This window comes from Talpa occidentalis, unplaced genomic scaffold, assembly GCF_014898055.3.
Source record: "Talpa occidentalis isolate TD23 unplaced genomic scaffold, MPIMG_talOcc4v2.1 talOcc4.10, whole genome shotgun sequence".
Taxonomy (NCBI): Eukaryota; Metazoa; Chordata; class Mammalia; order Eulipotyphla; family Talpidae; genus Talpa; species Talpa occidentalis.
In genome coordinates this window covers 21,021,587-21,048,211 of record NW_023600993.1, presented here as the reverse complement: position 1 = coordinate 21,048,211, position 26,625 = coordinate 21,021,587, and the positions used below count along the sequence as shown (strand labels likewise).

The 26,625-nt window shown below is 43.8% G+C and overlaps 1 protein-coding gene across 1 annotated transcript in view; it reads right to left on the bottom strand.

Annotated features, from left to right (window-relative positions):
* Positions 1 to 5,987, bottom strand: part of LOC129145429 (uncharacterized) — a 467,971-nt gene extending 461,984 nt beyond the window's left edge. The window contains exons 1-4 of the mRNA XM_054692909.1: positions 5,884 to 5,987; positions 5,544 to 5,618; positions 5,442 to 5,468; positions 4,744 to 4,985 (exon numbers count right to left, since the gene is read on the bottom strand). Coding sequence (XP_054548884.1) covers positions 4,744 to 4,974 — 231 coding nt within the window. The 5' untranslated portion in view covers positions 4,975 to 4,985; positions 5,442 to 5,468; positions 5,544 to 5,618; positions 5,884 to 5,987. The remainder of the gene's footprint in view (positions 1 to 4,743; positions 4,986 to 5,441; positions 5,469 to 5,543; positions 5,619 to 5,883) is intronic.
* Between the last annotated feature and the right edge of the window lie 20,638 nt (positions 5,988 to 26,625).

The window sequence follows — 26,625 nt, the reverse complement described above, 5'->3', positions numbered from 1 at the left end:
GCAGCTTGCAACCAAAGATTCCTAGAGGATATAGCTTTTTAACGCAATCATTTTTTAAATCTTAAAAGTTCCCACCTACTCCTCCTGAGAAGCCATAAATGTGCTATGGAAAGGGGGGGGGCTACCCCATTTGCTTTACTAGTGTCTTGTATATATCTTTAGGGTCTGGGCTGAGACATAGGGGCCCTCCGTCCTGGCCTTCCTGGGCTTTCCTGATGAGAGAAGAACAGTTAATTGACAAGTCAGGATAATTTTTCCTTAGTTCCTACCCACCAGGAAAAGGCCAACTGAAGACCCACAGGGTAAAACTCAGTCAATGAGCACCAAGTTGATGTCACTGCAAAATAATGTCATTTCCAGGCCCACAAACTTCTAGGGAACTAAATATTCTAGGTAAACTTGGAATCCAAACTCATTCTGCTTTTTAGAACCATGGCCCTCAGTAATTAAAATAATAATCATAATTGTTAACAATTAGAAACTGAGCATTAAGCATCGATAAAGCAAAGAATCAAGAATGAATTTTTATCTCGTGTGATAACCATGATCATCCGTAGTAGACACTACTATTACAGATGAAAAGACTGAGGTTTGGAAAGGTTAGCTAGCCCTTGTCTGAGGTTAACAGTTACTAAGAGGCAGAGCCAAGACCAAATGCAAGTCTTTCTAACTTCATACCGTACGGCTGATATCTGCTCCATTTGGGCAAGTGCTGTTTCTGTGCTGGAAATTAAGTTCACTTGGTTAACAAATGCAAAAACCAAGGGGCTTTCCGAATCTTTCAAGCCAGGAACAAAATACCCCAGGGGTCAGACAGCAAAGTGAACTGTCTTGGTTTTATCAATTGCCTTTTCTCTTCTGCTTGCCACTTGAGACTTTGCTGTCCTCTGTGCACTGACAACCCCTATCTTACCTGGAGCAGGAATGTTTTTCAGCTAAAATAAAAGACGATCACTCCCCAAAAGCTAAGAGCACTCAGGAGCTTTGCCCTCCTTGTAACTCCCATAGGGCCCACACAACTTGATGCCAACCTTTGCATGTCATAAGCTCGCCTACCCAGCAGGAAAAAAGGGAGGGAGAGTCAACTTTAAATTAAATTAGACTCTTGGATACCCTCTCGCAGAGTCTTTCAGGTGTAAAGAAAGTCTTAAATCCTAAAAGGATAGAATGGAAAACTTCAATGTGTTATCACATTCACTCAACGAAAATTGACTAGACAGTTTAGCTTATAGTATTGTACCTTGCTTTAATGTGCTCTATATACCAGGAGTAGGTAGTGTGTTGTTAACTGAGGGGAAGCTGGGTAAGGGATACATGGGGCATCTCTGTCTTATCTTTGCAACTCTTCCAAAATTATTTCAACATAAATGGCTTTAGAGAAAACATACTGGTCATGCAGGGTGAGAGAGACCCTACAGCATTCCCCACAAGACTTATGGTTCAAAAGGACACAGAAACATCCATTCCAAAGGGCACCTGCACCCCTATGTTTATAGCAGCACTATTTACAATAGCTAAGCTTTGGAAGCAACCCAAATGCCCAAAAATAGATGACTGGATCAAGAAGATGTGGTACATATACACCATGGAGTATTACTCAGCATTCAAAAAAGATAAACACATGCAATTTGCAGCAACATGGATGGAGCTAGAAGGGATCATGCTCAGCGAAATAAGCCAGAAAGAAAAAGAAAAATACCGGATGGTCTCACTCATAGCAGGAATCTAGAAAACCTAAATAAGAGACCAGGAAAAAGACTAATCAATACAAAGTAAAATCAAAATCAACAAGCAACTATAAACCAGAGACACAGTACAGGGGGGTGGCAGGGGGAGGGAGTGACAGGGAAAGGAAGGACTAGAGTCAAAATAAGGGGGGAGCTGCAATTGTATGGGGAATAGAACCAAAATGAAAATGCATACATTGTGCAAAGATGAAAAAAGATGTAAGAATTATATAAAATCAAATATTTAAATAATAAAAAAAAGACTTATGGTTCAGAACAGCATTGCTGGTGGAATGCAGGTGAGGGGAGAAGCTTGCGTCACATCCCTCAGTGAAGCAGCATTGGAAGCAACAGCACAGTCTCTAGTCCAAAGTCACAAGGACAACATATCTCAGGAACCAAAGCTTCGTAATGAGAACTGAACCAAAAAAAAAAAAAAAAAAAAGCATAAGGTCAGGGTACCTTATGTCACGGTCACAAATACACACTTTAATACAAAACATTATGGCAAATGGTGTGTGTGTGTGTGTGTGTGTGTGTGTGTGTCAGAGATCAAGAGACAGAGAAGGAAGAAGAGAGCGTATGATAAGATAAAGCCAAAGCAGACGGGAAAAACCATCTATATCACTCACCTGGGATCAGGGGAAGAATTCACACATTTGCATGGATAACATGAGGGCAAACATACATGGAGTAAGGACACTCGGTCCTGCAACTTCTTTTTAACTTTTCCAGAAAAAAAGTTTCAGCAATAATGTTTGTACATTACTGTATTTAAATCCTACCATGATAATCTCGTCCCTCTCACCCCACACAGCTTGGTAAAACCACATTCCATTTTATCCCAGTTTGCCTTCCATTCATCTCTTAGTAGAGTCATTCAGCCAGACACCCAAAGGCCTTCCCACTAATGAAACCAGCATTTGCTTAGAAAAATCCATTTATAAGTTTCCTTAATAGCCATCAAAGATGAAAAAGAGTTACGAAAATGTAAAACACAGCGCCTGTCCTCAAAGTCTTAGAAGAGCCAGTTGGAGAATGAGAGCCAACAAAGGGTTAACACAGCTGATTTCTAGGTTAAGAGAAGGATGCCACGTAATTTTTTAAGGCAAACACCTGGAGGGAAAAAGTAGTATTTTGTTTCCACCTCAAGAAATTGCAGACAAACATAAAGCAAATCACATCAGTGGAATACTCAATTACCTGCACATGCTAATTAACTAAATGTAATCAACCTGCTTTCAGTCCTCTCTTCACCTGCTATAATATTTGTAGTGCGTCGCCTTCCTTCTTCCTCACAACCAGGAGAACATTAGACAGTCTGCATGGTGCATCAAAGGGAAACAAATAAGCACAGATTTTTGCTGATGGCAGGAATTTCTCATGCTCAGGGCACATGAACCAACAACATGGAAATGGCAGCACTGGCTGTGTATTTTAATTATTCCCCACACCTATTTTGCAAAAGGGACTTAGAGTTCAATTAGGTAATATGATGCTCAGTTATAGTTATTTCATAAAACTGAGCACAGACAGTCATTTAAAGTAGTAAATATGCAGTCATGACAGAATTAAATATTCATGAAATCAAGAGCGGCTGGAAAGCTGAGGGTATTAGAATATTAAAATTCATCATAGTTTTCACAATGTAAATCTTGTATGCATTTGTAAGGCACCCCGGCCCAGTCTACAGTGTGTTCAAATCCCAGCTCTTTGGTAGATAGCCATTTAAATTACAATATTGATTTTGGTAGATAAACAACAATCTCAATTCTTAGCTCAGTTTCAGAATGCAAAACAATCTTGAACATTTGCAAAACCAACTTGTTAAGTAAGTCTGTCTCCAACATGTCAGTGTGATCCCAATATGTTTCAGGTAGCTGTTTAATCCACTCACACCTTCAGAAAGGTCTAACAGAAACCAAGGCGATCTCCAAGGAGGCGCCCCTGGTGACACCCAATTCTTCTCTAACAGAACGAAGTGCCTATTTTCCTATACACTTCCTTAAATGATCACCAGTGACTGACCTTTCTTTGGTTCCAATAGTCTGATTTGTTGAACCAACTTTTCCGCAACATTAGCAGCCAGTTTCAAAATGTAGTAACAGACACACATGTGTACACTTTATACCGAGACCACTAAACAACACTAGCTTCCACGAAACTGAACTCCAAGTGTGCATGGAGAAAGAAGACTGTATTCTGAACAGGAAAAAAAAAAAAAAGCTGTAACGAATACACTCTAATAACATTACCAAGGCATTATTTTCTATGCCATTTCCTCTATTTTACAATTTTCTCGGCGGAAGACACATCAGCAGCAGAAAATGGCATTTGAACCATTTCTTGCTGGAATCCAATTACCTGAAGAACTCCTCTCCCCACATAAGAAGTGGCTATCCCCTGGTCTACAATGACACAGCAGGGCTGCAAAAGATTTACAGGGCTCATCTGCTGCCAGGCACTTGGTCCCTGCCCTTCTGGGTAGCAGGGTGCCCGGTGAACCCCAGGAGCTTAGAGCTGGGGTAAGCAGTGCTCTCCATCATGCAAATGAGGCAAAGTTTGCTGCCATTGTTGCCATCCCTAGGTTACCATCACCTCCAAGGAGTCTCGGAAGCCACTTGGCTGGTCCTGAAGACATATGCTTCCCCTTGACCTAGATCATCCGAATCAGCCTTGGTTATGTGCAGGCGAGCAGAGGTCTATTCCCGCTGCTCTCCTGAGGTGCTGCGCTCTACCCTGGGCATGACAGGTACCAGAAGACTTTTCTCTGCACACGCTGCTGAATACAGAAACCCGGACAGACTTGTGCACACGCCTTCCAGTTCAGAAAGTCACTGTCACCCACCGATTGCCTTCCACCTCACGCCTCCCCCACATCTGCAACACCCACTACCACACGAACAAACGAGGGAAGGGAGTTGGGGGGGAGCGCGGGGTTAAAGTGACAGCCGCTACCAGAGCGCAAGGTGGGTTTCTTTCAAAAGGTGTCACAGCGCCGACACTGTGGACCTACCTTGCTCTCTCCTTTCTCGCTGCTGGGTCTCGCCTCGGGATCGTCGCTGTCCTCGGCGCCTGCACTCTCGCCGGGCAGTTCATCCTGAGCCAGCTGCGGCGGCTGCTGCTGCGGCTGGGGCTGGGGCTGGGGCTGGGGCGGCTGTGGCTGCGCCTGGCAGGCTCCGCCGGCCCCCTGGGAGCGGGGGATGGGCTCCGGGCGCGGAGAAACTCCCTCAACATCCATCTCCATCTTCCCATTCACTGGAGGGCAAGACAAAAGCGGAGCGGAGACTTGGCAGCGGCGCTCGGCGGCTCCTCAGCTGCCCGTGGCACGCATGGCTCGCCGAGGAGGGGCCGCCTCCCGCGCGCCCTCCCTCCTGCCACCCTTCGCCCGCGCTCCCCGTGGCTCCGCTCGCTGGCTCGGCTCCGGCGCGGGCGGCGTCTGGGCCGGGGAGCGCAGGGAGCGGGTGGCCGCGTGTCCTTGGAGCGGTGGCCTTCAGGCGCCCCCGGCAGTCCCGCTAAGCAGAGCGCATCCCGGCAGCAGCAGCAGCAGCAGCAGCAGCGATGCCTCCCAGCAGCGCGCCCAGCCCCGGGGCCGCTCGAGACTTGCTCTCCGCCCAGCCTCCGGAGCCTCGGCGCTGCTCTCCAGCCTCTCCAGGGGCCCTGGCGTCGCCCCTCCCAGCCAACCTTCCGAACAAAGTTATTGCAAGAACCAACCTGAACGCCGGGATTTGCCGGGCGGAACTGGCAGGAAGAGGGGCGGTCAGGTGCAAGGGACAGCGACCACCCCCGCCCAATGCCCAAGCGCCAACCCCTCACCTTTGCCCTCGCGCGCACGCCGAGGAGCAAGTCTAGGAGGGTTTTCCGACCTGGGCAAGGGGGTGGCAGCGAGGGCTGGAAGGAGAGGGGCAATGCGGAGGGCCAGTGGCCGGTGCGCCCACCCCCAAACCCAGGCGACCCCCACCCCCAGCTGGCCCCGGCGCCCCTTCTGCCCGCCCTCCTGCCGCGGAGCGCGTCCCCGGGGGCAGCCCCTCCGGGGCGCGCGTGTGTGCAGCCCAGAGCTGCCGCTCCTCTCCTCGGTCGGCACCGCGCCGCGCAGCGCTGGAGAACTGGAGTAAAGAGAAGGCAGCGGCAAATTCCAGGCAGGAAATCCACCTACCCTCGCCTCCCGCCCGATCGCGGGCTGGAACCGGGAAGGGGTGGGGCCCCGCGTGGATGGCGAGGACGCGAGTCCTGCAGCGCGCCCGAGTTTGGCGTAAAGGTCGGCGGTGGAGGGTCGATGCGGGAGGCGGAGGGAGAAGCGCGAAGTCGCCGCCAGGCATTTACTGCAATGTGCCCCGGGGTGGGCGCCAGCTGGGCGCCGCCGATCCCGGGTGGGGAGCTCTCGGGAGCTGGAAGGGCGTCCTCGGCAGGGCAGGTGTCCAGGAGGTTCCGGTGGTGACCCCGAGCCAGGCGGTGAGCTGCGTCTGTAAATATAGAATAGACAGACTGAAATGACAAGGGTAGACTTGGAAATTCTTAAATCGGGGCTCACCGACAGTCAGGTGATCAGGGTGACTTCTATATTTAACACGACTTGGTCCTGGGGAGTAGCTTACAACTTCACGGGAACTGCTGGCTGCAACTCTGCATGGCAGGAGGGACCTTCGAGCAGCTATGGAGAGAAATCGAGGTTATTAAGAACCTGTTTAATATTAAATAGAGCCCATTGTTCTGGGCTTTGAGTTCCATAATGCCCCCAAATGGATCCGCAGATAAATGAACTATTCATGCATTTCTTAGCAGAGGGTGTTTTTCCCTAACATGTAATGTATCACAGATAATGATTGCCTAATGAAACTAGAAAATTGCATTGTTCTTCTCTTGCCTGCTTTGCATTAACTTAAAGACAACTTTTACATATCAACACACACACTGTCCCAATAGATGCTGTTATACAAGTACACACCTTCAGGTCTTATCCTTCCATGCAGTCTCCAACTCTGTCTGTATGTGTGACAGAAATTAATTGCCACTTTAATTTAATCAGTGTAGACAGTCAATCTGTATAAGGCAATGTGAACACACTTTGGGAAAGAAAAGAAAAAGTTTGGGGACAGAAGTACTCATTCTCCTTTTCTTAAAATTTCAAAAGAAATAAAACCAAAACCCTACATTTCAAGCTCATTTTCTAAATTGGGAACTTGTTAAAAATATAATGTGTTGGCTTCAGTCTGAGATTCACTTTGCTTTTAAAATGGCACTATGACCCTTAAGCAGTAATGTGCCAGTCAAAAAAATATAGCTATGCCGCTTTCCAGAAGTTACTTAGGCTTCTTACCCTCCCCATGACATTGTACTAAATCAATTCTTACAGTATCTTTATAATAGTAGATGACATTGTTTGTGTAAAGGGCTTAGCAGCAGGTTTTAGTGCATTGTGAATACTCACAATTATTTCCTGTTACACAGAAAATAGTAAGTTGATAATATTTCACCTTCAACACTACCCAGAGGATCTTGATTTAGGAAGAAATTGCCTGTTTAATTAATCTTTTTATATAAAATGCTCTAAAAATATATTTGGTATCTTTAGAGAGTGAAGCCCTTTCTGAAGGCAGAAAGAAAGTCAATGGTGTTTTGTGCAATAAAGGTTTGAATTTGACAGATTTTCCTTATACATTGTAGAAATTAAAACTACATGTCAGTTCTGACAGGAGCTAGAAGAGCTGACTGGTAAGTTTATTAATCTTCCATGCTTGTTATTTACTTCCAAAATATGTTTGTGCACTTCTTTTAAGGCTTACATGAAGATTATATTAAAATAAAGAAACAATACTCAATTTGTTCTGTATGTACATGTGTGCTTATAAAGGTTCTTATTGTTAAGTGCAAATATTTTTCCTTTCTCTGTCCTTCAATTTTTTGGGGACACAGATTTTTTTTGCATCTGTCATAAGTAAACATGGGCTCAGAAAATATACTACATTTCAAAACTGTTGATTGCACCTAATTATGCATGTAAATTGCTACTTCAAGCATGCAGACAGCTTACAACATTTTGAAAATTTTGCCCTACCAGTCATCTGAGGTATTTGTGTTACTATATTGCTTTTGCCTCAAATGACTTCATTTCCCTATTAGCTTTCCATTAATGATGGGTCTCTGAATAATTTTCATCTTTTAATATCTCCTTTAGATGCTTCAAATTAGCATCAGCAGTTTCAACAACATCATCCTTCTTGTTTATAACAGGGCATTTGGTTTTGAGTCATTTAGATAAGAGTGTACGAAAAAAGTGTCCTGATAGTAATCAACTCCCTTACTACTCAGGGTGTGGTCATGGACCCGTAATTTCTCAATGCCTGTATTAGAAATAGTCCCTGGTCACCCCAGACTTACTACAGGGAAGTCTGCATTTTAACAAGATCTCCAAGTGATTCCTGCAACATTCACATTGGAGACGCTCAGAGATACGTCTTCACCTGGTTTTTAGACATTACAATAATCTTTGGCACTGTTCCTTTAAAATACTCAAAAAGACATTAGAAACTTTTTGGGGGTCAAGATTATAGTTCAGCCGGTCCCCCTCCCAGTATCTTAGTGTTGCATAATGAAAAGTTTCATAAATTAAGAATTTATCAGGCCTCCCCAGTGGCACAGCGGGTTGAGCACAGCACTGTGAAGCTGTCCGCAGCCTCTGTAGCTCGAGTTCGATTCCCGGCCGGCCAGGGAGCTACCCACATGGCGCCGCAGACATCTCCTGTCTCGCCCGCTGCTCCCCTCAGCAGTGTCTTCAGTCTGTCTGCCTGTTCTGTTTCCCACTCTGTCTCTGGCGAATCCTCTCACCCTCCCATATCTCTGGCCTGTACCCCAGCTCTTGAATAAAAAAATAAATAAATCTTAAAAAAAAAATAAGAATTTACCAATGTGTCTACCTTTGGTAATGAATTATAAGCACACAATTTTATAAAATCAAGACATTAACCCAAAAAGGGACTAGCATTTTAATTGAATACTACATTTTTTGCAAACATGGGAAAATAGTTCCTAAAAGTCTTGCTTATTCTTATCCTTCTACTTGAGATTTGATGGTGCAGTTTCTCCTCTGCTGGAATTACTGATACCTTCTGTTACAATGCAAGCAGAAACAGCCAAGTTTGTGTCTGTGTGATGACAGTCTAATACAAGTTTTGATAATTTGGCATAAGAAGGAACTAAATTATATGCACCTATATTTTTAGGAACTAACAGAACTTCTTACCTTAAAGAATTTCTTTAAAGCAGTGGATTTATAAATCATCACTTTAAAAGGCTATCTAGGACAGTAGCTCTCACCTTTAACAAACACAAAATCACCTGGGGAAGGTGGTTAAATGCAGATTATGACTCAGCAGGATAGGGTTTGGGCCTGAGAATCTGCGTGTCTAACCAACTTCCAGGTGAAGCCAGCAAGCACTTTTGGTCCTCAAACCTGACAGCCTTGCTTTCTCACTGTTAATGGTTGTCCAATTTTAACCACTTGGGGAGCTTTTTAATATCTTTAATGCCCACACTACACCCCAGACAAATTAAATCCAAATCTCTGTGGGTGAGATGTAGGCATCAGTAGTTTTTAAACCTTCCCACATAATTACAATGTGCAGCCAAGACTGGGAATCAGTGGTGGAAATCCGTGATTCTCCAACTGTGGCCCCCAATCCAGCAGCAGCACTTGGGAGTCAATTATGAATGCTGACTCTCAGGCCTCACCACAGACTGACTGCATATCTGCATGTTCATGTCCCAGGGAATGTGTGTGCACATTTAAAGTTTGAGAAGCTCCAGCTTATTGGGTGGCACCCACCAGCAGGCCCCTGACTGTAATGCCTTCATCTCTTGGCTCTTTACAAATCTGTGCCATTCTGAGAAGCTTGCAGAAACCTTATGCATAGAGTTTCAATTGATAAGAGGAATCTGACAGGCATCCCTAGTTCTGTTCTAATGCCTCTGCGCTTCACAGCCCTGTCCCACAGATCTTTCTGCAATGATAAAATGTTCTCTATCTGTGTTCTTCAGTAAGTAGGCCCCAGCCACATGTGGCTATTAAGGCTGTTAAGCTCATGAATTACGGCTAATGTGACTGCAAAACTTTTAATTTTATTTCATTTTAATTGATTTAAATTTAAATAGCCTCATGTGGTCACTGGCTCCTGTATTGGACAGATCAGCTCCAGGGTAATCATCCTTCCTGTTGCTGGAACCTTATTCAAATTCCCAGGTTGAACACAGGCCCCTCCTGCTCAGCTTTTGTATGTATTAATCCCCAGTGAATGCACCAGGATGAAAAACATCTGCCTTGCCACCTCATTTACATAATAAGTAACATTATGCTTATTATTTTGAATGAGAGGAGTTTAACTAGAATTAAATGCCACCAAAAGTTGTCAAAACCTTTTTCATAGTATTCATAATTACGTAGCTTTAATTTTACAGCCTTTCAAACGTCAGCAGACGTGGGGTGCTTTGGGAACTGCCTTAAGAAAAAGAGACAAAAGACTGCAAATTGATTCAGGGTAGAAGACACATAAAGACACCCTTCCCCCAGCATCTTGTTGGTGCATAATGGAAAGTTGCATAAATTAAGAGTATATCTCTGTGGAAAATAAGTATGAAAACTTGAAGATTGCTCTCCAAATGGAAGATGAGTCAGAAAACAAAGGAGGGATCAAGGAGTGAAGAGGCCAGAAAATAGCAAATGAAATTCAAACTAGAAATGCACTCAACAATTAGCCTGAATGCAACTCTCTAATCTGTAGAATCCATGAGATGGGATGTGATGGCATGAAACAAAAATACTCCTGACTTGCAGACAGACACCAGCCCTGTGGAGTCTTCTTTCTCCAGGCAGAGAATAACAACAACAACCACAGACGCAAGGGCCTTCCTACCCATAGTGTGCTCTATACTTTGTCTCCTGGGGTCCTCTCAACTACCTGTGAGGTGGGATAGTCAAGAAAGAGATGATTTTGGGGCCTCCCTAGTGGCGCAAAGGGTTAAGCACAGCACTATGAAAGCTATCCGCAGCCACTGCAGCATGAGTTTAATCCCAGGCCCGGGAGGTGACACACATGGCGCAGCAGACCTCTCCTGACTCTCCCGTTGCTCCCCTCAGCAGTGTATTTTAGTAGATCCACCTGTTCTGCTCCCCATTCTGTCTCTGGTGAATCCTCTCACCCCCTCCACCTCTGGCTTGTACTCCAGTTCTTGTATGCATAAATAAATCAATCTTTAAAAAAAAATAAGAAAGAGATGATCTGAAAGCTGTTTTAACTGACACTCCTCAGAGAAGCAGAATAAAAATAAACAAATCCCTGCTTGGGAGGGCAGAGGACAGCGTTAAAATAAAGTCAGGCCCTGACTTTGATGGAAAAAGATGTATATCGTTTCTCTGCTGATTTAGCCACAACCTTGCTTATAAAAGGCAGCTAAAGCAGGAAGGTATTTCACCAGGGTCTGTGGCTTGGCTCGCTGCTGATTCGGTGCTGTGTGTGATACAAGATGAGGCCCATGAAGAAATGTGTAGCTAAGGGCAACAGCCTCACTTCTGAGGATGGTCACTTCATAGCAACTGAAACCAATAAATAGACTGCCATTGTTGTCCTCGGGAAAGAAACTCCAAGGGAACATCACACAACGTGATTTCAGCAGGTTAATGGTGAGCGTAGGGGCCATCAAACTCACCCTGACTCTCATGCCAGCATTTAAGAACCCCCTCACCCAGGCTCTGCTTTCCATCAGAAACTGAGGGCAAGTTTCTTTATAATGTACTTCAGAAGGGAGGGGACAGAGCAACAATGAAAAAAGAAGGAAGTATTTACTCCCCTCAGTGAAGGACCAAAAAGGCCAAACTCAGTTCTCTGTTTATCCAACTTTGCTGATTGATACCTCCGCCTAACAATGCAGTTTAACAGAATGAAGCCACAGCCCTAATCACTGCAGGATCCCCCACCCTTCACTTGTTCAAACATACACTTTTGGCTGAGGTGATAGGCGTAGCTTATGGACAGAAGGCTTCCCAGGGATTCTGAACTTTAATTTCTGGGTCACCTGGAAATATTCTAGGACATTACATCATGCTCCAGGCCATACTAGAGCAATACTGCCTTAGTGGATGGGCCTCTTTGGCTTCTCTGTCTCCTCCAGAAAGCCAACTTTGCTGAGCAAGTACTAGGCTTGATCGGTGCCAAAATATCACTGATTACTGATGAAGTGTAACTTGGAGCATACAGGTTATATCTGTAGGTAAATGGTCTTTCTCCATCTGGATACCCAGACAGACCAAGGCACGCAGTTCTGGCTGTGCAGGGTTGTAGCGAGTTTTGCTAGTGTCACCCAGGCAAGCAGTAACTCCCAGAAGATGAAGGAGAGCGTCCAAGATGTCCACTAAATTTTTCGCAAATTCCCTAGGCAGATAAGGCAGCTCTCCTGGAACAGAGAGAGTAAAAGAGATGAGAGAGGCTAAGAGTGTTAAGCTACTTGAACTTCTTACACATGGACAAAATGTTAGAAGTCGGGAAGAAGTGTCACAAGCAGAACCTGCCTCCTCCCACTTCCCATTCCCAGTCCTCATTGCACGGTGCATCTGTGCTGGAAGACAGTTCTGGAAGACCACGCTAGACTGCTCCATGTCTGGCTCTGGTCTCCATTCACTGGTCCTCTGTGGTCACTAGGCCACATTAATTCTAGAAGCCACACTCCCCTCAACTGTAGAATTAACTAGCTGGTTCTTAGGCGTGGTTGGTCAGAATTAACATTCCTCATAGCAAACGATCAAGAATTAAACTTCTGACCCAGCTCTCATTAGCATCATGCTCGTATCAGCTGAGCAAGCCAGAAATTTTACGGAGGTGTAAAGCTTGCAGGGGTGGTGCTCCTGCAAGCGCCTTTTTATCTTACAAGTGCCTAATAAATATTACATTTTCATAATTTGGCTTTTTAAGCTCAGAAATTGTCTTTCATTCCCTCATATAGTGTATTTTAGAAGACCCACCTAATGCAGTGCCTTGCACAAGATGAGAACTAAATAAATGTTTGAGAATGAATATTAAAATCCTTTTATGTGAAGGCTTAGAAATGATTTTGCATCTACCTTGGAAAATTTAGTCTTCAGAAAAGTAAAACAAGAATAAGCTATTTGGAAACTGGGGTTGCACCCTGGCCTTACTAAGATCGCGTCCTTGGGACAATTTCACGAACCTGTTCCAGGGAGCCAAATAACTGTCACTTTGCTCGGGCACCTGGTCTGAGTCTCCATTTCTTTTTTTTATTCATTGAGGAACCTTTTGCTCCTTTCAGCTCAAAAACCCTGAGATAATGATATTAACCATTTTCTGACCTGCTAAGTGCACACTAAACTATCCCAAAAATCAAATGAGGGCGGGAAAGCCTCTGAAGTATTTAATGGTAAGTTTTCATTTTCATTGAGGGCCTGGTGGCTGCGTCCTTTTCCTGCACACTTTGCTTTTCATTTTGGAACCAGATTATAAGCACTATGTCCAACTTCAGTAAATAATTAGGTGAGGCATTTTAGAAAACCACAAATTTAAATATACATATGAAACAGGAGAAAACAGGAGAAAAATCCACAGAGACATAATAGATGGGCTCATGAGAAAACCGGTCAAGTATGGGTGTCGACTCGCAAAGATTCACCTGGATGTATTGAACAAGGGCCACTATAGCAGAGAAATTTAAAACATCAGTGGGTGATATCTACCTTTTGGATATAACCAGACATTCATATCTTTTAAGAATATCACACCTGCTTAGAAATTAAGGCACAAGTAAACACCCACTGTTGCTTTTTCTCACTATCTCTTCAGCAAGCAGCCGCCAGGCCTCTGCTGCTTCCACACTGCTGTGTCACCAGTCACCACTCTGCTTTTCAGCTCTTGTTCTTAGCTAGTCTCTGTCCCACAATTCACTCCAACATTCTCAAGAAACCACCCAGTCTTGAATCCCTCCTGTCCTCCGTTTTTTCCCTCAGAGACTGTCTTCTTCACTCTTCTCCTGTCCACACACAAATGTCTGCTCTCCACTCTCCTTAGAAAGATGAAGTACTCTTACTCAGAAAGATGAAGTACAGCATTAGGCACTGTGGCCAGTGACAGAGATACACTATTGCTTACACGCAAATACATACACACTCATACAGACACATGCACATAAACACAAGCACACACATATACATATGTGCACATGTACTGTCTTTGTTTTTTAGTTGCAGGCTTAGTAGAAAGAATGGACAAGTTAGCAAAGAGTTACCGTTATCACAAGGATTATACTCTAAGCACACCCAGGGAACTGAGGTTGGAAAGAGAAGGGTCACTTGCCTAACCGTGGCCAGCTAAAGGGGGAAAAAAGTGAGCCCTGGCAAGTTGAAGGGAATAGCGATTTTATCCCATCTGAGCTTAACATGGTAAAGCGAAAGAAAACAAGACTACAGAGTGAGCCATTTCGCTCCGGAAGACTTTCAGTGGCTTTACAGAGAGAGAAACTGCAACATTCAATGACGCCCAGAGCTAAACCTCTATTCAAATGCATTTCTCTACAAACTATGAATGCGCCCCACCTAGATGGTAAATGGATTTAATTGAAATTAGTCAGCATCACTGAGCATTGTAATGTTTGCAAGTCTGTGTAGAAAGATTTAAAAAATTCTTTACAGAAGTTTGATCTTTTGGGGGGTGACAGGGAAAGAAATCTCACTTGGCCTAGCATGCTGGCGTTTTGCCAGCTGCTCTCAGACCTGCTCCTCCTCCTGCTAGCTATTTTCCTTGCTCAGTTGGAGTCACAGGAACCTCTACTTCCGGCCTCCCAGGCTAAGTTGTCTCTGGTTAAAATCCATGGCAGGGATGGAAACGGCAAGGGTTCAAGGACTGTTTCTTCCCTCTCTCTGCCTCAGCTGTATCCCTCCTGCCAGATACCCTTACCCTGCCCTACTATCATGAATCCCACTCTTGGACCTCCCTGGTGGAACAAGGGTTTAAGCACCACACTATGAAGCAATCTGCAGCCTCTGCAGCACGAGTTCGATCCCCAACCGGCAAGAGAGAAACACACATGGTGAGGCAGACCTCTCCTGTCTCACCTGCTGCTCCCCTCAGCAGTGTACTTCAGTCAGTTTGCCTGTTCTGTGCCCCACTCTGTCTCTGGTGGATCCTCTCACCCCCCACATCTCTGGCTTGTACCCCAGCTTTTATATGCATAAATAAATCTTTTTTTTAAAAAAAATCCCACTCCTGCCACAGGGTCCCAGATTCTAGGGTTATGTAACACCTTTCCTTCTGTGCACTTCCAGCCCTGGGGGTGGGGCCAACCTCTCCCTTAAACTCCTGTGGCCTCGTCAACCTCAGGCTGCCTGCGACCTTCCTCTGATCTGGTCTATCAAAGCCCTTCCATTTGAAAGACCCAAGTGTTGTCCAGTCCCCTAACTCTCCACCTAGCTAACTCACTCTAAAAATTACTTTTGTGATAAAATACAGATTCCATTTGTCACCTTAATCATAGTGAAGTGTGCAGCTCAGTGGCACTAAGCATATTCACGTTGCTGTGCAACCAGCCCCACCACCCACCTCCAGAACTCTTCTCATCTGCAAAACTGAACTGCTCTACCCATGAAACCACAGCTCCTCCTTCACCCAAAACCCAGCCCCTGGCAGCCAGCACTCTGCTTTTTGTCTGTGCATCTGACAACTCTCAGTACCTCATGTAAGTGGAATCATACAGTATTTGTCTTTTTGTGATTGGTTTGTTTTGCAAAACATACCGTCCTCAAGGTCTGTCCATACTGGAGCATGTGGAATGTTCTTCCTTTTTAACAATGAATGAAGCACCATTGTAGGTACAGAGTCTTTCCAGTCACCTATGGGCTGGATAAATCAGCTATCCCGAACAATGCTGCTATGGAGTCTTGGTTTTCAGTTTGTTTGGTTTTTTTGGGGGGGAGGGAGGTGGAATGTACCAGAAGTAGAATTTTTGTTTCATATGATAGTTCTATTTTTAATATTTTGGAAGGGCCAGTAGATTGTTTTCCTTGGTGGCTACGTCACCTTATATTCTCATCAACAGCTCACGAGGATTCTAATTTCCCCATATCCTCACCAACACTTGGTATTTTCTTTGTGAGGGTAGTCACCTTAATGGTTATGCTGTGTAGTTCATGTGACTTTTAGCTCATTTTAATACCAGAGCAAAAATTGACTTTGGCAAAAATCATTCACTCAACCTTGTAGTTTAGTCATGTGGTGTAAGCAGCATTTCTGCAAAATAAGTTATTGTTGCTTCTGTGTTTCCATGGCAAGGTGAGAGCCTTACCAGCACCCAACAGTTGAGCACCCAAGGTGAGAGCATTTCAGAGTGACATGACTCATCTTCAGATCCCCCGCAGCCCCTCTGTGACCTTGAACATCTCAGCCTGCCTCTCTCTGATCTCAGAGTTTCCATCATGGAGAATAACCTCCTCTTTGCACAGGTAGGAGAATTATATTTTCTCTACATATTTACTTATATTCCTGATTCTTAGTTTTAAATATTTGATGCTTCACATCTTGCTAGCTTGTTTATATAGTTAAAACTTCCTATGCTTTTGTTGACACAGTATCAATAAAAAGAACTGAAATAGTGCACATCTTGCTTTCCCTGGTGGCTTAGCTTCACAGAGGTGATTAATTAAGAGTACGAGCCTGATGTCTGACAAATATAATTTCAAGTCCTAACTCTACTATCAGTAACTCTGTGACTTTGGGAAGTTACCTAAATTATTTCATTTCTCTGAACCTCGATTTCCTACCTCCAAAATGGGGATAGTAATCATTCCCATGCCTTTGGGTTATTGAGATCACGTTTATAAATATAAATTAGGTCTCATTAGACTCCATTTGAACTGCAATGCCAATGGATCCATTCTTGAAATTCATTCTTCCCCTAGAGGGGAGTCTAGTTTGGGTATACTTTAGATTACATTGATGAAGAATATTTCTGCTTCTGTTGCAGCCCTCACCTCTGCATCCCAAACTTCAGGGGCATAGTTTTTGTATCAAGTTAGGTTATTTGCCTGTAGATTAGATAAACTTCAGGGCCAGGTCATCTCTCAGTATGCTTGGATGGTGGAACTCCATGGCGGTGTGTTGTTTGTATCACACAGGAATTCAGAAATTCAGGTTTTGATTAACAGCTCAAAAGAGGGACAACCATAGTCTTCTCACAAAGGTTTCCCTTGTGTTCAACCACAGTCAAAACTCTCAGGAATGTATAATGACTCATACATTGCTTCTTTCCTAAGAGAGAAAATAAAGCATATATACCTCATTCATTCATCTATTCATCTTTCTTAAGGACTGGTGCCAGGCACTAAGAAACGTGCCAGAAATATAGAAATGTAAGACACAGCCATAGCCCCAGGAGCTCAGGCAAATTATGATAAGCGCTAGGGGGTAGGAGAACCTGCAGGGCCGCCTAAGTGTCAGGGAGGAGGTGACCACAAGGCTGAATCTGGGTGATTAAAATGACATTAACATGGAAGAATAAAAAGGAGGCAATGTGCTGCTCAAGGTAGAGAGGACGAGGACAAGGAGGCAGGGAGGATGAGCATAATATGGGGAGATCAATACAAAGGCTGACTGGATCCGGGTGACGGAGGCATTTCTGTGTCACAATAAGGGCCTGGATATTCGATCACGCACACGCTCAGGAAATGACAGTGGCATTTTATGTGGGAAAAAGTCAGTGGCCACAGAAAGAAGAGAAAGAAAGGGATTCTAAATTAGAATTAGAAAGTAGGGCCTCCCTGGAGGCCTACAAGTTAAGTCTCAGTGCTCTCACAGGTACAGCCTGGATTTGATCCCAGGACGGGGAGGTGACCCACATGTTGTGGCAGTCCTCTCCTGTCTCACCCACTGCAGCCCTCAGCAGTGTATTTCAGTAGATCTGCCTGTTCTGCTCCCCACTCTGTCTCTGGTGAATTCTCTCACCCCCCACCTCTGGCCTATACCAGAGTTCTTCTATGCAAATGATAATAGAATTAAAAAGTATGATTAACAGAGAAATCATTAGAAGTACCTGCTGCTTTGAAATTAAGAGTTTCAAGGTCATTAAACAATCTATAAATATCCTCTGACCACATATGAGGATGCCAAGCAAAGCTTCAAAAGATGACCAAAGTAAGAGCAAAATCTATGTGCCCTCTAGTCATATTTCAACCAAAGTTGACCTATTTACTATCAGCTATACATTGACATATCAGAGGCCACAAATTCTATAGGATTGTTGAGAAAAATGGAAAAAAAAAAAACACCTTCCCTGTAACATGGTGCCAATTTTGCTTCCATTTATAGTGTTATTTATCCTGAAAGTTTCCTTGAGTCTTTTGCCATAAAACTAAGTGTCAGCTTTTCCCTGTAACACCTCAAACACCCTAAGACTCTATTTTTCATTGACTTTAAGTGACTCGTCATTAAACCATGTCCCACTCAGGAGAAGGCACTGGTTCTATTTTTAAGAATCTCCAGGATGTTCCTAAACCTCCTTCAGTAACCCACTCTAGTTCTTAAAACCCTTCCCCTAGCTTCATACCTACTGTAACCCTCATCTATGGACAGGTAGGGCTGTCTCTCCTTATGCTGTTTAGAGTGCATTGAAGAGTAGTTTACCAATGGCAGAGCCTATTGACTGGAACTTATGGTCTGTTGACTGGATCATAGGATGACTTCTCCTTCAGAGAACAACACAACGTGAACTCTGCTAAATGTGACTTCCCGAAAATGACACTTCCCACATTCCACAGCTAATCACTCACTTTCAACATGAATTTTGGGTTGAAGTGAGAGGATTCGTAAGTCCAAATGCCAATTCCAGAACTAGATGTATATTCAACATTTCCTTGCCTCACAATTTATATAATATATATAAACATGTATTTAAAAGAAGTCAATCATTTCAGAGTTAATAATTGAACGACTGCAGGATATAATTATCCTAGGTTTTATAGTAATTTTCTACATCTAAGAAGATCTTAGTCAGCTGGATGTCTGACTTTTCCTATGGTCAAGTTTTGGTCTCATGTTGAGAAAATATTGGCTGGGCCATGGGTATCAGGTGACTGGATTCCAGAATTGGAACCTGAGAAACAAAAGGTGATCCAGAGGGAAACAGAGGACCAATTTAAGTCTGGAGACAGTAACAGAGTACAGGCTATTTATTCCTGCAAAGATGTTTGAGGATGTAAGCAACAACAACAACAAAAAAAAAAAAACCTCCAACAAAGGGGATTTATTGGCTCATGGACAAAAATATCTAGAAAAATGTAATTTCTGACACAGATTGAACTGGACTCTGGCTTTATTTCACTATTATTATCTTGGATCTTTCTTTATTGTGCCATCTTTGACCCCAGGCTGGCTACACAGACACTAGACTAAATTATGTCACCTACCCTCCTATAAGCTGATCACCATGACCAGGAAAATAGAAAAAAATATGACTGATGGAAGCCAATACATCCTTTCCATGGATTTGGGGATGTGATCAATCCCATCCAACTCATGCTGTACAATAGAGAAGGGGTGAAATAGATGCCAGAGAGGCATCAGGCCCACTGCGGTACCCACTGCAGCGTATCAAGGAGGGTAGGGACGTATCAAGAGCCAGGGACGAGGGAAGCAGAAGAAGTTGAAAACAAAACAGTCATGGCACTGGCATAAGACTCATCTAGTAGGAACAGGAGAACCTCACACTGGAGCAAAACTGGCCAAAATGGTAGGATGCTTACATTCTTCCTGCTGTCACCGGTACCTAAGAATGACTCCTTAGGGAGGACTGAAGCCAAGACCTACATTCATGACAGTCACTTCCTGATTTTAATTATTAACAGAAAAGAACAATGGTTATAATGCCAGATAGCTTCTGGCAGTAAATCACCACCCTGGAAGAAGGGAAAGGAGTATTCATTCTTTCAAGCAACTAATGGACTATTTAGTAAATGTCTGCTCTTAAGGACAAAGTCGAACTCTGAAATGCTAAACATTTCATTAAATAAAACAGCTTGTTTCCTAAGAACTGCACTATGTGTGGTGACAGGATGTTCTAGGACTGACTGAGTCCTTTGATAGGAACAAGAAGTTTACATGCCAATATTGAATAGGGAAGGGGGAAGGTCACAGTTACCAGGAAAGTACATTTTACAGTTTATCGAGATCTGGGTACAAATGCCCTTTGTTTTGTTTTTGTTTATAGCAAGAAAATCCTCTAAGAATAAAACGATTAGCACATATCTTGCTGGACACGTGGCAAGTAATAGGTACTCAGGAAGCATTCATTGAATTAATGTATTTGTTGAACATCTCCTATGTACTGGGCCAGGCCCTGATGGTAATTTAGCAGACCCTGTCCACATCCATGGGCACGCACTCATTCCCAAGAACTCGGATGACTTCTTATTTCAAGCACCCCACTCTCTGCTCAAGAGAGATGCCTAGCCATGCATGGAGCAGCAGTTCTGGATAGCTCCTGTCCTTGGGAGCAGCCCTCAACCAGTGATGGAGGTAGCAGGTGGAGAAATGCCCCAGCTTCTGTGCCTCTCAGATGGGGCAGTTCTGAGATATGTTCTTGGCTGTCTCATCCAGGTCCTGGGTAGGACTGAGCACCAGTATTACTAACTTTGCCCTTAGTATATGCTGCATTGGTTGCCTTTGCTTCTATTTCTCACTTTCCAACTTTCCTACTCATGCTTTCTGGGATCATCTTCTAAATGAACCTTTTTTGTTTGCAACCACATATCATGATCACCTTCTGGAGGAATATAGCCTATGACAACAGCCCTCCTAAAAGTCATTCTCCCTCTCTTCCTGCCTATCAGTGCCCTCATATGTAGGGAGAGAAATAAGCGTAGCCTCAGGAGGTCGTTTATTATTAGTATATGCCAGAGTGAAAAGCCCCATGTTCAGTTTTTCCAGCTGGTGTTGCAACTACAAGGGGGTAGTGGTCACTTAAGCCAATGAGATTAAAACATAAAGCCAATGGAAATTTTTTTAAAGAAGCTATTGTTCTGATAAAAGTTACATTACAGCTGCAGCTACCCTCTTCCTGCCTTGAATGTGATCATGGTGTCATTTGACATTTACTGCAGCAAAGAGATCTGTGGGAAAGATTTTGCCTACCCCAGTGTCACTGACCCACCAAACCTACAAGAGCTATGGCTCACTGCTGTGAGTTCTTACCTACTTGGGAGAAGACAGGTCTGTATATGTTTAAGTCAGCTTCATTAAATTTCAGTTACGTGCAGCCCAAGGCAAGCATAACCGATGCAAACACATAACACAGTGTTAAGGGTTGAAGGATATCAAGAAGGAACAATCTGTGACTAATCACTGAGGACTGAAAACCAAGTATAAGATAATCATAACCATCTCTCTTAACTCGAAGACAAGAAGTAGGACATAACAGTTGGTTCAATACCAGGTCGAATAACTAGTTGCCATAGACACAAGTACTTGGAGTGTTTGATTCTAGAGGATCCTTAGGTCCATTCCAACCTCAGATTTCTATCATTCTCTTACTTTAGGGAAGACAAAGGTCAAAGCAGTATTCACAGGTAGGCACAGGGAAGACAAGAGGAAAATAGAACGGACCTAGAAAGAGCACAGTCATCTGAGCAGGGACATGGAAATAGATGCTGTGGAAATATTGCCTCTGGCTTGGACATCTCCCCAAAAGTGGAGAGTGCTGCCTTAGATGATGAATTTTAATGTAGACACAGATGTAGACACGTTAGCCATTTCAAAAGAGCATGTTTCAACTGGAATATCGTCTGTGACTGGATCCAGCTGATCTTGCTTTGAAACCTTCTTAGGAATCTCAAAATCAGCTCAATGGATAATGACAAAAGTGTTAACTTGTATTATACCACTCTCTGCAGATGAGACCAGGATGTCAACAAGTGTGGCGTTAAATGCCAAGCTGAAAAGAATGTGGAAGAGATGGATGCGGTGGAATTCAATGATCCTGGGCCCTTGAGAGCAGCCCGTTGTCATTGCTTGGCACTTACAGAATCTGTAATTCATTAGCTATTCTTTAGCAAAGCCCTGTGCATTAGAGTCACTTTTTAAAAATTTTATTTATTTATTTTTTAAGATTTATTTTTATTTATGCATACAAGAACTGTGGTACAGGCCAGAGGTGTTGGTGGGGTGAAAGGATCCACCAGAGACAGATTGGGGAGCAGAACAGGTGGATCTACTAAAATACACTGCCGAGGGGAGCAGTGGGCAAGATAGGAGAGGTCTGCTGTACCATGTGGGTCAGCTCCCTGGCCGGCAGGGCATCAAACTCATGCTGCAGTGGCTGCTGATGCTTCATAGTGCTGTGCTTAACCTCTTGTGCCACCAGGGAGGCCCCATTTTTTTTTTTTTTAATGAGGAAACAGAAAGAGCATCAAGGCATAAGCTCAAAGTAACTAATCTTTTCAGTAGCAGATAAACAAATGTTATCATGAATCAGGAAGCTAGACTATGATGGGAAGAAATATATGGTCCCTGTGAAGTCTAGCTAGGATTGCTGACTGTATATGGCAATGACAATACAAACTACCGGTTCCCTGTATTTGACAAAGCACTATCACACATGCTACCTTGCACTGCACAAAAACCCCAGGAGGTAGATGCATCACAATTTCAATCCCTGTTTTAAAGAGGAGAAAACTGAGGCTCATAGAAATAAAGCTATCAAGGTAAGGGCCTGAATGGAATTCAGGCTTTCTAATGCAAACGTCCATTCTCTGTTGATTACTCAATCCTGCCATGTAGCTTTCAGCTACACAAAACCAACTTGATGAATAACTCTGGTTAGTCCCGGAGGGCCCAAGATATAGGCAACACACAAGTATAGAGCTAGTCAGAGTCTATATAAAATAACCCATTCACTTACTCCTGGGAGAGCAGGTTATGAAATGGTGGCCATGCCCTAGGCAGCAGGCTACGTGCTGGCCTCCCTTCTCTGCCCGCTGACACAGGCATGATAAGTGTGAGGAAGCCCTGGGGCAATTTACGAGCTTAGAACTGTTTCCCCCATAGTAGTGGGGTTCCTATACATTGTGTCGATCTGCAAATATAATCTCCTATATGTTTTTATTCTCCAGCAGTAAGATCCTCTCCTCATCTAATTTCAGAGTCTCTGCAGAACGCCATCTCAGCTTCCCACTAGGTGCCTTGGAACAACACACATTTGGCACAATTGGCTAAATCATTTTCATCCTCTTACCAGCAGGTTCCAATCATGGCAACCTAATCAATCTTCTGGCCACCTACATTAATCCCCAAAATGACCCAGATAATCCGATTGGCTGCAGTGCGACCCAGTCACAATTTACATCAGACCATCTGGTGATTCTGTCTCCTCCAAGGGTAGCCCAGAAGGACCATCTGCTTTGATGCTCCGTATGTCCTATTGAAGGAGGCAAAGGTTGCTGCTGACCACACACCAGCAAGCCATTCTCTCCTGCCTTTGCATGAACCAAAGAAATCCTGAAATGCTCTGTAATTTCGCTGCTCACATCCTGCAGGGTCTGCTTTGCATTCTCAGTGAACACATCGTAATATTCAGAATGCAAATTAAACTTTATGGGTGCCATAACCTTGGCCATTTATTGTACAGATTCCGTAATTGGCCGATGCTGCTAATACAGCCAAGACTACTTTGGCTTTTTTTTTTTTTTTTTTTAACTTTTGCAGATAGAGCTGCCATGTTGATTAAGCAATTCTGGTGTTTCTTTGCACCATTTCTTGAGCTAATGTATTGTTAAGGTGCTTTTGTGTATAAGCAACAAGAGTTAAGTCTCAGCTAAAGGTGGACGGTAAAATTGAAAATAAAATATAGATTTGTATGCTAAAGTTCAAGTAGCACTTGAGAAACAAGTAGAGCTAACATTTGGAGGGAAAACAGACTTACAGAAAAATACAAGGAGAGTTAGGGAAAAAAACATAGGTCAGCTTAAGATGTACAATTTATACTAGAATGTAAACGCTGGTTCTTGAAATATTTTGAACCATAAAGGCATCATCAGTGCTTTGCACTAAGAAGAAAACTACCCAGCACTAGGATTACCACCAAAGAATTAAGAAATCTAAGACTACTAGTGATTTCTGTGAAACCTCCATCACTCAAGTTTTAATACATGGCGATACAGGGGGAGGCTATAAAAGCCCAATTTGGAAGTAGGCAGCATTTATGGAATGTCCTGTGGAATGAACTTCCCCATGGAAGATGTCAGGCAGAATCTTCAGTGGAATTATAGCAGTTTGGGGATTTGAATAAAAACTGAACTTCAAGCATAAGTTGTGGGATACCCTGGAATACCAGAGACCCGTTGTCACAACAGACTGCCAGGATAAACAAATCAGAGTTCAGTTCATTTCCTTTTGCTTCCCCTACAATTCCTGTGGTCAATGAAAATTGGATCTTAAAATGGGGCCCTGTGAATCTCAACCCTTTGGCAATGCTATGGGCTGAGCTGGGAGAGCATCTCCAATGTGCTCCCTGCTCATTGCTTCTGAGATGGGGCAAAGGAATGGATGTGTGAAAGGGGGTGGGGTCAACAACATAACCAAGTTCTCTGCCCGAGCAGCTCAGTGCAAGGCACGAAAGGCCTCGCAGTGTTACGTCTCTCAGTGTCATATGAATTTGTCATTTCTCTCACTAAAGAATTAGAGCCTATTCCCCCCACCTTCGTGTCTGTACTGAGCCATGAAACTTGTTTTGGCCAAAAAGAAAGGTGGGAATAACAGTGTGCCAGTTGTGGGCCTCCCTGGTGGCGCAAGGGGTTAAGCACTGCACTATGAAGCAAACCGTAGCCTCTGCAGCATGAGCAGCCCACATGGCAAAGCAGACCTCTCCTCTCCCGCTGCTCCCCTCAGCAGTGTGTTTCAGTCAGTCTGCCTGTTCTGTTCCCCACTGTGTCTCTGGTGAATCCTCTCACCACCCCCCAGCCCCGCGCCTCTGGCCTGTACCCCAGCTCTTGCATGCATAAATAAATAAATCTTTTTTTAAAAAAAAAAAAAAGTGTGCTAGTTGTGAGCCTAGGCTGCGAGAAACATTTGTGTTTCCACTTGCTCTCCTGCGCTTGTACCCAGAGAAGAAAGAGAAGAATGCACCCGCGCTAGTCTTCTGTGGCATGGATGGACACGAGACATGGATAAAGCCGCCGCTGATGAGACCAGATGCATGGGAGAGCCCAGTGGCTTTTAAAGAACCCATAAATGTGTGCATTAGAATGATACATGATTGTTGTTTTAAGCCACTGGGGGGTAATTTGTCCCTCGTAACCCCCTCCCAGCATGAGCTAACTACAACACAAACCATGTAGCTTCTGGAACCTCAGCGTGTGCATTTGTGAAGTAAACATGGCAGGACACGGGTTCTGCATCCATCTCTATGCACAGCTGTTATACAGTTAGGAATCACCACCACCTCAGATACCAGAGAAGAAAAGCAGAGTGAACATGGATGGAGCCAGAAGGGGTTATGCTCAGTGAAATAAGTCAGAAGAAAAAGAAAAGTATCAGATGGCTTAACTTACAGGAGGAATAGTAGGGGAACTCAACAAAGGGTCTGGAAAGAGACAAAACTCTCAGGCAAACCATAGATCTGCGGCATCCAACTGGGGAGGGAGAGAAAGAAGGATATAAATGGGAGGGAAGAGCACCAGGGATCATGGTGATGGTTCATGGGTGATGTGGTGCTGGGAGAATTATGGGCGTTACACCTGAGGGGAGAAATTAAATATTGTACAAAAATGAACAATGATGTAAGAAAAATTTTAGAAAATAAAAACAAAAAGAAGAAAAAAAGAATGGCTAAATCATGTCCACTGGATTCTCTAGAGAGCCAGTGTATGTAGTGCGGAAGATCACAGCTCTGGAGCCAGACTGAATTTGAACTCCTGCTTGGCTACAACATCTTTTTTGTGTAGCAGTTTCCTCATCTATAAAATAAAGATAATAGTAGTGCCTATCTCAATGAGTCACTGTGGGGATTAAATGTTCTATTACAAGCTTATGCACCTAACACAGGGCCAGGCATATAGTAAGTGTTTAATAAACATAGCTGAAATCATTCATGGAAAGGAAAGTGGAATATCAAAGGCAAAACACATTTAGTTCGGCTTTTAAACTCTGGGTGATGAAGGTCCCCACACTGCCAATTACTACAATCATAGATAGTCTTTTTGTTTGAAAAATTGATCTTAACAAACTCGATTAGCTAGAGCTTGGCTTGATTCTCTGCCAAAAACCTTCTACAGTTATTCCCAAATGAAAAAGAATCTGTGTCAAGGTAGTAGAAGTTGGCCATGACCCACATGGCACCTTGGTCCTGACCAACTCAGTCTGTTTTGCTTTGACCAGAAGCAGGCCAGATGCGTGGGGAATCACCATGCTCCAGGACTAGCCCTTAACCACTGGCCAGGGGGCAATGGGATAGAAACATCCCAGTTTCCTCAGCCCCTGAGTGGGTAAGTCTGAGGAGTGTGTCCCATGCTGGCTTCCAAAGTGCCCCCAGCAGCACAGAGTACCCCTTGCCATGGAGGTACCTGCTGATCACACATCTTCAGAGGCCCTGTGTCACTTCCCCTTACCCCTCTGTATGTTGCCTCCGTCACCTGCCAAATGAACCCCTGAGCCCAAATCTCTGGTTCTGGGGAAAGCTGCAACTAGGGTGGTCAGCCATACACAAGCCAAAAACAAAACACAAGCCAAAAAAATTTGTCTCCAAATTTACACACATGTACGTATGTATATAGATGAAGTTCAAGAAATCCCACTTATTTTAGTTTGTGGTTTGTGTCGAATTTAAGATCTTAGATATTTAATGGTTTCAGAGAACCTTTTGCTGT